This window comes from Syngnathoides biaculeatus, chromosome 6 (genome assembly GCF_019802595.1).
Source record: "Syngnathoides biaculeatus isolate LvHL_M chromosome 6, ASM1980259v1, whole genome shotgun sequence".
NCBI classification, from domain to species: domain Eukaryota; kingdom Metazoa; phylum Chordata; class Actinopteri; order Syngnathiformes; family Syngnathidae; genus Syngnathoides; species Syngnathoides biaculeatus.
This window is the reverse complement of record NC_084645.1, coordinates 34,447,313-34,458,728: the sequence shown is the minus strand read 5'-3', so window position 1 is coordinate 34,458,728 and position 11,416 is coordinate 34,447,313. Positions and strand designations below refer to the sequence as shown.

General features: G+C 40.3%; 1 protein-coding gene across 1 annotated transcript in view; it reads left to right on the top strand.

Moving 5' to 3' along the window:
• muc5fl (mucin 5f-like) overlaps positions 1-4,645 on the top strand; it is an 11,891-nt gene extending 7,246 nt beyond the window's left edge. Inside the window, exons 8-19 of the mRNA XM_061823076.1 lie at positions 1-52; positions 1,375-1,475; positions 1,557-1,588; positions 1,678-1,855; positions 1,937-2,041; positions 2,138-2,178; positions 2,275-2,397; positions 2,983-3,084; positions 3,785-3,913; positions 3,992-4,031; positions 4,118-4,241; positions 4,331-4,645. The exon at positions 1-52 is cut by the window's left edge and continues 18 nt beyond it. Coding sequence (XP_061679060.1) covers positions 1-52; positions 1,375-1,475; positions 1,557-1,588; positions 1,678-1,855; positions 1,937-2,041; positions 2,138-2,178; positions 2,275-2,397; positions 2,983-3,084; positions 3,785-3,913; positions 3,992-4,031; positions 4,118-4,241; positions 4,331-4,541 — 1,238 coding nt within the window. The 3' untranslated portion in view covers positions 4,542-4,645. The remainder of the gene's footprint in view (positions 53-1,374; positions 1,476-1,556; positions 1,589-1,677; positions 1,856-1,936; positions 2,042-2,137; positions 2,179-2,274; positions 2,398-2,982; positions 3,085-3,784; positions 3,914-3,991; positions 4,032-4,117; positions 4,242-4,330) is intronic.
• The last annotated feature ends 6,771 nt before the right edge of the window (positions 4,646-11,416 follow it).

The window sequence follows — 11,416 nt, the reverse complement described above, 5'->3', positions numbered from 1 at the left end:
ACAAGGTCTATAAACCATGTAGTCCTGCGGAGCAGCCAACCTGTGAAGACAGGTATGATGCAATTAAAAACCATTCTCATCTATATCATAACTCCTTGTTGTGACCAACTTCAAACCAGGCCTTGAATAATTCAGAAGCTCCAAAATTGCATTGCTGAAAAGATGATGGGTTGCAATCATTGTGGTACATGGTATTTCAAAAATGTTTGTATGAATAGAGAAGAGCCGTTCTCCCCGTCGCCTCTCGTTTTCCTACCTCTCCTCCTCTCCACAACAACTGCAGTGCCGATTTGCACCTGCCTTTCAGACATCTTATTTAGAAATCCACAATCAGCCACCAAAAAAATCTGCATCTTCTTTTTCTTCCTTTCCTTTCGGCTTGTCCCGTTAGGGGTCGCCACAGCGTGTCGTCTTTTTCCATCTAAGCCTATCTCATGCATTTTCTTCTCTAACACTCACTGTCCTCATGTCCTCCCTCACCACATCCATCAACCTTTTCTTTGGTCTTCCTCTCTTTTGCCTGGCAGTTCCATCCTCAGCACCCTTCTCCCAATGTACTGACTCTCTCGCCTCTGGACATGTTCAAACCGTCGAAGTCTCCTCTCTCGAACCTTGTTTCCAAAATATCCAACTTTCGCTGTCCCTCTAATGAGCTCGATTCTAATCCTGTCCAACCTGTTCACTCCGAGCGAGAACCTCAGCATCTTCATTACTTCTACCTCCAGTTCTGCTTCCCGTTGTTTCTTCAGTGCCACCATCTCTAATGCGTACATCATGGCCGGCCTCACCACTGTTTTATAAACTTTGCCCTTCATCCTAGCTGAGACTCTTCTGTCGCATAGAACACCAGACACCTTCCGCCAACTGTTCCACCCCGCTTGGACCCGCTTCTTCACTCCTTTACCACACTTTCCGTTGCGCTCTATTGTTGACCCCAAGTATTCGTTTGGCAAATGCAATATCCAATGTGCCCATTTAGTAAATCAGCAACCACATTCCTTTGCATGTTCAACCAAGTTTGTGTCCGTTTGTGTACCCCATTGGTAAATCAGGACCATAGAACGCCCACCTCCGCCAAGATTGTGGGAAAAAAAGGGGGGCAAATGTGCTGTGACGAGGAAGCAGAAGCTGCAATAAAGAACTGATTTCACTTTTACTCAGCCATCTATTATCTTCTATAAGTTTTTGTTGCATTATCTTAATTATTGTTCTAAATTTCAAATGCAGTGCCCTCAGTGTGCTCCTGTGTGAAATGTCCCTTTTTTGAAAAAGCGTATGATTTCTCCCAGGACTGTTGCTTTAGTGAAGATTGTGAGGTTTGAAAAGATGGGAATTTAAGTGTTTTAAATGTATTTATTGTTTGTCACCTCACAGTCTTTATAAACGAAGGCTCAACTACCTAACTGAAGGCTGCTTTTGCCCTGACGGAATGAAACTCTTCAACAAAGAGTCTGGCATATGCGTTGATAAGTGCGGTGAGTAACCTCTCACTATTAACATGATGACGAATATCACAAATTATAAATAGTCTAATGATATTGATGTTAATACGACAGGGTGTCTTGATCCTGATGGTATTCCTCGTGAGGTGAGTCAAGTTCAGAAAGGTAAATAAATAAAACATTATTTCCCCAAATGAGAATTTCAGTAAGTCAATGCTGTGGTTTATGCTGTCAGTTTGATGAAAGGTTTGAGTACAATTGCCTAAACTGCATCTGTGAGGAGACCACCAAGACCATAGCGTGCCAACCTAAGGTGTGCCCACCGTCGCCTGTAGTTAACTGCAGCGGTCCAGGCTTTGCCCTTGTCAATCAGACCAACCCAGCAGACCCTTGCTGTTCTGCCTTAGCTTGCAGTAAGATGTGAAGCACCACTACACTTTTTATGCATTTATAGTCGGGATGCCACGAGTCATTTCATTTCATCTTGTCCACAGAATGTCAGAGTAACACATGTCCACTCATCGATATCACGTGTCCAATTGGGTTTACTGTTGTTGTCTATGTGCCAGAGGGCAAATGCTGTCCGGAACACACATGTGGTGAGCTCTTGAGTTTATGGGTGACTTTGTATGATGACTGATTAGGCCGAACCTATTCACATGACGCCCCTCTCCATGTCTCCTATTCCTTTCTAGAACCGAAAAGGGTTTGTGTCCACAAAAATGCCGAATACCAGGTACGTTGCTCAATAGATTTTTGATACTTTCCGTCAATTGAAGTCGCATATACAGCTTCGTCGTGGACTCATTATGAACACGTCTTTATTTTCTAGCCTGGTGAGATGGTTCCTGTGGTTCCATGTGAGGAGTGTACCTGTACCAATCTTGTGGACCCAGAAAATGGCTTATTACAAATAAATTGCGAGGTTCAACAATGTCAAGAGCAATGTGAACAGGTATGCAAAAAGAAAAACAGTGGAAATTTATTCCTTCGAGACCATGTGAATTGGATTAATAGATTCGTTTTGAAATACTAGAAAATGTCAATTTTTGAAGATAATTGCTAAAACATGCAAAGACTTAGACTTAGGACTGAATTGTGGCAGTAGAAGATCTAACCATTTTTCACCGTTTCAAGTTTCCTGATTTGTTGGAGGAGGGCGTGGCTTAAATTGTGCCCGATGATGCACTTTGGCATCCGCCATGAGTTGCTCTTCCCAAACTAAGCGCCATTGTTCGCATCAGTGGTTATCCGGCAGAATTACTTGTTACTCAGTAAAATTACTTAGCCTATTTCTATCGTTACGGCATGCGGTGAGCTAGCTAGCTAGCTATGCCTATATCCCGGAAATGCTTCATCCCTTGATGCCGCACTTTACAGTACATCTGCAGTGTTATGCATTTTGTGTGACTAACTTTCTTGTGTCACTTCCAGTGAAAAGATTCAACAAATAAAATCCTCAATATGGCAGGGTTCCGAATAATGTCAACTGTATGTAGCCAACCCACACAGAGCTCAAACATAGTCCTTCTCTTTTCAGGGTTATAGATATACGGAAGACAACAAGACGAATGAATGCTGTGGTCAGTGTGTACAGACACACTGCATCTTCAACGTTCGTGGTACTAAGCAGGTGTTGAGGGTAAGCGGGATGACTTTAAATGTTGTTTTATTTTGTTAATATATACTGCATTAATTGGACACTCTAAATTGCCCCTAGGTGTGATTGTGAGTGCGGCTGTTTGTCTCTATGTCCCCTGCGATTGGCTGGCAACTAGTTCAGGGTGTACTCCGCCTCCTGCCAGTTGACAGCTGGGATAGGCTCCAGGACTCCCCGCAACCCTCATGAGGATAAGCGGGGAAGATAATGGATGGATGGAATATATACTGCATACTGTACATAGACTCAACCGGTGATTCCTGACCAGTGTTGCTGGGGCACCTAAGTGTGTCATAAGAGATCATCAGATATCCGGGCGAAATGATCTAATTTCACTCTTTTGTTGGAAAAAAACATTATTAATTTACAACAAGCATTGTACTCTTTGTTCATCGATCCACCTGTGCCAGGTCTTAGAACAGAGTAATAACTTTATGTTCAACTAACAGTCCCAGACTTTACATTGAATAAGTGTGTTTGTCAGTAAATTGAGGTGAGAACTTTGTTATTTCAGTACATACCTGTATTGGGACATTTCTTTTCGATGGTGTGCTGTCAAATTGTTTCTCATATCTGGCTCAAAAAAAGGCTGGGTAACACTGGACTTAACTAAAAGCATTTACAAGCAATACATATATTGATGACGCATAGTAAGATGTAACAGTGTTGATCGTGTTTTCAGCAAGGTGATATGTGGTCAAACCCGGACAACAAGTGTGAGCGTTACACATGTTTGAGGAGCGGTGACACTTTCACAGCGGTCGCCACACAGATTGTGTGTCCGCCATTTGAGAAAGGCAACTGCACACCTGTGAGTATGACGAATGTATTTGAATAATACCGTGCAATGAAAAAGTGCATCATATTCTGTTTATGTTTCTTCCTTCAGGGCACCATTCAAACCGCAGCAAATGGATGCTGTCAAGTTTGTGAGTACTCAGGACATCCTTACTTTTTGTCATTAAAGTCATTAAAAGAAAGCTAATTGTGATTCTCTTTTGGAAAAAAAAAATAGGTGTGGAGTCGGAGAAAGCTTGTAAGCCAGTGCCTAATAAAGTGCACATCATACACATGAACTGCCAATCTTTTGAGAAGGTGGACATTCCATTTTGTGAAGGATCTTGCAACACTCACACAAAGTAAACTCTTTACACATACAGGCAAGAATTATAAAAAGTGAAAATTTTTTTACACTTACTCATCTTGTGTTCTGTGTGTGCCCCTTCAGATACTCAGAGGAAACGTCCTCCCTGCAGGCTTCCTGCTCCTGTTGTAAGGGGGTCCGATCTAGCAATCGCACAGTTGACTTGCTTTGTCTGAACGGAGACGTTGTTCCTTACTCCTACGTTCACGTGGACGAGTGTAGATGCTCCCCTAGCGACTGCACCAGAACTGCCGCAGGTCCCGCTCGAAAGAGGCGAAGCTTTACCCTCCTGTAATTCCAAATCTACCTTCGTCCAACTCTCATAGCGAAAATTATTACAGATGTACAGTTGTCAACAACAACGAGATCGAATAGAATAAAAGTGCAGCATCTCACGGCTCCTACTGGTTTCATTTCGCTTCTGCATTTCATACTTACAGTAGATAGTAAAGTATACACACCCCTATATATATATATATATATATATATATATATATATATATATATATATATATATATATATATATATATATAATTTATTTTTTAGTTTATATATAGGCGGCACGGTGGATCAGCTGGTAAAGCATTGGCCTCACAGTTCTGAGGACCCAGGTTCAATTCTGCCCCACCTCTGTGGAGTTTGCATGTTCTCCCCATGCCTGTGTGGATTTTCTCCGAGCACACCCCCCCCCCCCCCAAAAAAAGCAACCTTAATCAGACACTCTCAATTGTGATTGAGTTCGGCTGTTTGTCTCGATTCGACACTGACCATTTTTTCGAACTCTTGTGTTTGTGCCAAATACCGTAATTTCTCAAAAATAATTCGCAAATTTTCCCCTAAATATTTTCTAAAAGTTAATAGAGCACATTATATTTAGGTATGGATGAAAAATAAAAAATACAATCGCATTGTATAGTCGTATATCGGTACATGGCGTGGTAAAAAAATGTATACATATACATTTCGATATGATATTCGATGTTGATGAGATTATATTACCGCTACATCAGCACATGCACAATGATTATTATTAATGATTGCTGTATGGTCAGTTTTTTGAGAAACTACAGTATAGAAGTACAAACCTAACAAAATATAAATACAGATCATTCCTAATATTCTGAGCATATGGGTAGCGGCAAATTGGTGGTGCGCATTGTACATTGGTACAAGGGTTTTCCTGATTTTAATAGGTCAACTTTGGAGGTGCGCATTATACTTCAGGACGCATTATACTTGAGAAATTACAGTATATACCCCTTGGAAATAAGAGCCAAAAGTTTGGTTTGGTAACAGTGGACAGTAACAAAATCACCCAAACTAATGACGAATTCTCTATTGAAACCAAGTTTGAAGTTTGCAGATTATTCCAAACAATATGTTTGGTGCAAACACAACATTGTTCATCACAAAAGAGCCTCACACCTCCAGCAAAAGATAAAAGATGTTGGTGGTAGCATAGAGCTTGGACTTTTTTCTTCAGGTGGAATTTGGGCCTTTGACATGGATGGAATCGTGTACAGTTCAGATTGGTTGTCAGGGTTACCGTACAACGTTCACATTTAGAGTTAATTTCATATATCCATCCATCCAGCCATCTCTGAGCCACATATCCTCACAAGGGTCGCGGTAGTGCTGGGGCCTATCCCAGCTGTCATTGGGCAGGAGGCATGGTACACCCTGAACTTTTTTTTTTTTACCACAGTAAAATTACAGTTTAGAAGAATAACTGCACTAGAAGAAATGCACAATTAAATGGAGTCCAAGTATAAAACACGTCTCTAAAAAGTGTGGCGATCAAATTGTACAATAATAAAATGAGTATGGTTAGAAAATGGACGATGGTTTGCATATAAACTGAAATTAAAGATGGTTAGACATATTTCTGCTAAACTGCGTATATGTAATTATATATGTGTATGTGGGCGGGGGGGGCTTTAGTAACAAAACACACCACAGTAAATTTAAAACTGTATGATGCTGAAGTCAATCAGATATAATTCATTTGGGGAATTTTAGAAACAGCAGCTCCGAGTATAGCAAAAAAAAAAAATAATGAAAATATATTTCTTCATACTTGTGTGCAAAGTCTATATTACTTCACCGAGATGAATTAGCAGATAGTTTGTAGTTCTGCGTTGCATCTTCACTGTCAAGTAGCTCCTCCAAGGACAAACATTCTTGTGGTCCGCACTTCTGTACAAGATGAGGAAGAACCATTCGTGCTTGTCTCCTTCCATGGCAGTGGCCGTTATTTGTTTTCTGAAGGTTTGGCAAATTACCTGGGACAGTTGACGAGAGGCTGAACTGTTCCGAATGTGAATTCATATTGACACAATGATATTTAACTTCAGCTTGTGTTATTACAACACAAAACTGAGCTATCAGTGACTTATTGGCTTTATACAAACAGAAATGTTTGAGTAAGATGACTTGGGACATGACAATGACAGAAAAGTACATCTGAGTTTTGGATGAATGAAAGGCAAATATTTGTATGGGATTATATTGTTACTTTAATTACCACTAATCTGGATTTCATGAACAGATACAGTGAGATGCAGTTCCTTCAATAGGGGAAAAAATGTTTTACAGCAAATAACCCAAGGATTTATAGTGTGCATATCACCGAAATACATTTTACATCTTGTGTAAGTATTGTTAGCTCTGACTCCAGCAGTTAGTATTAGTTAGTTAGTATTTTTGTATCAATAATCACATACACTGCTCATAAAAAGTTTTGTATAGTCAGCTTTCATGTGCAATTTTAGGATTAGTTTAAAATGGAGGAGAACTTTGTTAAAATTTCTCTCGGGTTTTGAATGCATGTCCACTGTCCAATGTTTCTGTTTGAGTTTTTTTTTTTTTTTTTTGCTTACTTTCCGCTCTCTAACAAGAAGCTGTCGTGAACGTCTTTGGCAATGGAAAATAAAAAACAGCTGGTGTACATCTTGCTGTTTAGTGCACCTGAAGACATCCTACTTCTTGTCTTGCTAAAATTAGCCCCGTGTGACTGTTTAGTCCGCCACATTACTGCTAGCTCAGTGGCGAGTCTGACTGTGATGATACCTTACCTGCAACGTCTTTAAAAACAATAAAAGCTTTCTCATTAGTGGAGACAGTACTTCATTCACTACACTGTGTCTATGTGGCGTTAGACACTTTTCCAAACACAAGTACCCCAGCAACGGTGCCTTCCTGTTGACCAATCAAGTATGTGTGCTGTTAACCAGAAGCTAACGCTGTTAGCTAACACTCCTCTGGCAACTCAGCAAAACTCAGCGGCGGTCATTATCTAAGTCAAACGTTTTTATGATAGATTAGAGATAGCATGTGAATATGCACACGTGTTTGTTTCTGTCATAAAAAAGCGTAAACCCTCCAAAAAAAAGTGTGTTTTATCTCTTGCTTTTTCTTACATGGATTGCTTTTGTATATACTGTAGACTGTTTTTGACCACGTGACTACATCCGAGGCACCTGGCCATGTTGGAGGGGTTCACTCTACTGACGCGCCGTTCACTTTATTGGTTTTGCACACAGACCGGAGTTACACAAATGTTTGTACAACTGTTAAAAGTGACGCATGATGGCTAAAAAGATTTTGGAAAGTTATTGGGGCTCATTAGATGTTATTTCAAGAAACCGTTCCGACAAAAAGTGCGCTTAGTCGACAATATCGACCCATATGGCATGGAGAAACACAAATGGAGCACACAAATGTGGGCGTCAGTAACATATCTCGACATTGTCAACTATCTCCTCTTCTCGACAAGCGCTTATACCGTTGACCAACTAAAGAATTAGAAAGTTCTGGAGGCCTACAACCAATTCATCAATGGCTGAGTTTGTCATGCGGCGGTATCCATTGTAAGCGACCTGTCTCTCCACACCTCTAAGGTTGGTGTACACCACAATGCAATTTAAATATGAACCGCGTGATTACAGTCAGCGTTGTGTTAAATTATGTTGAGAGTTGTATATTATTATTTTTGTTTTTGTTACCGAGAGGGAGAGAGAGAGGTTCAACTGGGACGAGTCCCTAGTGGAGCCCGCACCAATTTCTCAACTTCCATGGCTACATTTTTAACTCAACTCACAAAATAGCTCGCGGTGCGGTAACTCGTTTTTGAAAACCCATTATAATGAAACAGAAAATACAGATTTTGGAGACATGCATTGCATTCACACACGAGTATTAAGTAGGACCTTGGCCCTAAAGAATACTTCTCCTTCACAGAACTTAGTAATTGCTCAGTAGGTGTGAAATTCTAAAAGGTATCCAATACCTACCAAGAACAAAATGCTCTGAGCAAACTCTGACGTAAGGGAATGACTTTGCTGCTAGATTGGCTGTGCTGATACAAGACAGCCACGGTTGTCGCCGTTTGGTTGATAACTGCTCAGTTTTCTCGCACTGGTTCTTGATCACAACTAGCAGTCGAAAGAAAGACGCTTTATAACACCCACTTTTATTTCAGCAACCGATAACATCGCAGTGCGCTCCCATTTATACGCCTTTCTGAAATGACCGCGTTCTAAACCTGAAAGTGTGTGACGTCAGTCAAAAACAAAAAGAATTCTGCTGATGATTATTATTGTTCTTATTCGCAGAAGCAACATCAGCACTGAAGGTCACTAGCAGAGGAGTTATTGAGAGACTTGGTGACACCAGTCATGGCAGAAGGCGTAATGACGTTATTCTGGTCTTCAAGAAGGAGGAGGAAGATGTGGTGTAGGAACCAGCAATTACCACACCGTAAGAGATGCAGTGTGTCGGGTTGCCGTACTCAGTAGGCAACTGTATTACATTTATGTATAGTATACTACAAAAATGATGAGTCATAAAATATCCCACCGCTTACTTGTCGGTGTGTTGCTGAGCGGCAGGAACAATGAAACCTTTTCAGCTTTCAGTGATGCGCCACAGCGGTCTCGCCATCTCTCTCCTTCTGAATTTTGGCCCTAGTATGTCACTCGATAATAGTACGTTGTGTACCCACGATGGCCAACGCGCCCCACCACACAACAAAGCCGAAGAAAGGAAAGCCTGGATAGTGAAATGCGCGAGTGCATGATGAAAAAAATATCGCCATGTAGTACAATGTAATGCAATGTGCTATATAGTTAATGTTAATCTGATATTATAGATTAAAGTTATAGGCTCTGTTTGTTAAAACGTGTTTTTTACTAAAGCTGCAGTTGATTAAAGTTGACCTTCAGCAGGTCCAAGCTCGATTGGGTTAGATGAATTGCACTCGTTGACCAATGTTTAGCCAAAGCACAGTCCGCTGATTTCCAGAGAACCTACGAAGACATGAACACCTTCAGTAGATGAAGAGGCACAATCCACTGTTTAAAATGTTCTAGTTGACTTAGAAGAGCATACAGTCTTTAAGTAGCAATGCAATACAAAGTCAGCGTCCTTGAACAAAAACCAGGAAGTACATGAACTAAGGAGTATCATAAGGAAAACGTACATTTGCTCAATTCATCACCATTGACAATACAGCAGGGACATGTAGGATATATTTGTTGGACTTCCAGGAGGATTTACAGTGAAGCTTAGCGTGAAAATATATGAAGGGAGAAGGATGATGCATCACGCAGAGATGGACAAGACGTGTTGTTACAAGCAATGTTTTCATACGTATGTGGTAAGACGCTGACACCCACATTGTGACAATGTTACCCCTCCTAAAATGCAAACAGCCAATGAACTATATTATTTGGGATTGCACTATAGGGACCAGTTCACCCAGTTGATTCGAATGGAATCACGCGGAATGGCGCTTGAATGGGTGATGCCGTGGCTCAGCCTCTTCCTCGGACTGTCTTCTGCATCCAGTGGTATGTAGGCTCACATTGGACTCTTCATTAGGTACACCTGCGCAGTATCATCCAACGTGAGAGATGTATCAATGTTGTTATGGTTGTATTTCGCAGTGGTGTACAAATGTACTGCGTCATATTGAGAGGTGCGGTGGTGCCCTGAGATACAGGTTTAGTTTCGTGAACACATTCATAACTCAAATCATCTTCCCTCACTAATATGACTGTAAATACCATTCCAGCCATTCCAGATTCCAAAAGAATAGTATATCATTTTTAAGGTGTTATAATCGGGGGAATAGTACCTCATCGTTGTATTTCAAAAATAAAATATATTGTTAAAAAAAAAATTGTAGTTTGTGCATCATAATTAATTCATTGTACGACTGTAAGTGATTCAGTAATACTATTTTGTTTTGCAGAAAATCAAGAATATACACGAGTGGCCCAGTACTGCGATTTTTTTTTTTTATTTATCTATGTGTTGCTGCATCATTTGCATTCAAATATAGTTTTAAGTCTTTGTAGCACCACGCCAAATAGATGCTATTTGTTAGCCTTGGTTTTGTTTGATAGTCAACATAAAATAGTTGTTTATCATTTGCCAAATTGGTGCTTGCTGTTGAGTTGAGTTGAGTTGAGTTGAGTTGAGTTGAGTTCACTACCACCATAAAGCGCCAAAATATCGTTTGACTGACTGACAGCTCATATCGCAAAAAAAATATAGGTTGGGTTACCCACATGTCAAGGCACAAATGGATTTCTAATATTGTGACAGGTGAATTATGAGAAATACGATGGAGGGTAGTTCTCTACCAGTGCATGACCAACATAAAATGAAAATTCTGATACTTATATTGAATCTCATGAGGGTGTGTGAAAGTGAAAAAAATACTGAAGAAAAAAATTCAGATTTATATTGAATGCCAGTCAATAATTTTCCCTAGTATCAAGTGCTACATGAGCCAAAACTAAACAATGATTATATTATTTATTCTTCTTCTGTGTTGTATGCAATTTGTGTATGGGCTTTAATATGTTAAATTGTATAGGGACTGTAAACATTTGTATGGTTTTGCTTGTATGTGTCCAAAATGTAAAACTGATACAGTTTATATGCAGCTACCATCTGCCTGACAGTTCTAAGGACTCGGGTACAAGTCTAGACACCTGAATTTTCATGTTCATCCGCTTTCTGCATAGGTTTTCTCAAGGTACTCACTTTTCCTCCACTTTCCCTTAGCATGCAGAGTAGGTTAATTGGAGATTTTAGATTGTCCCTAGGTTTTGTCCGTAGGTGTGAATGTGAGACCAAATGGTTGCTTGTTTCCAAAGCCC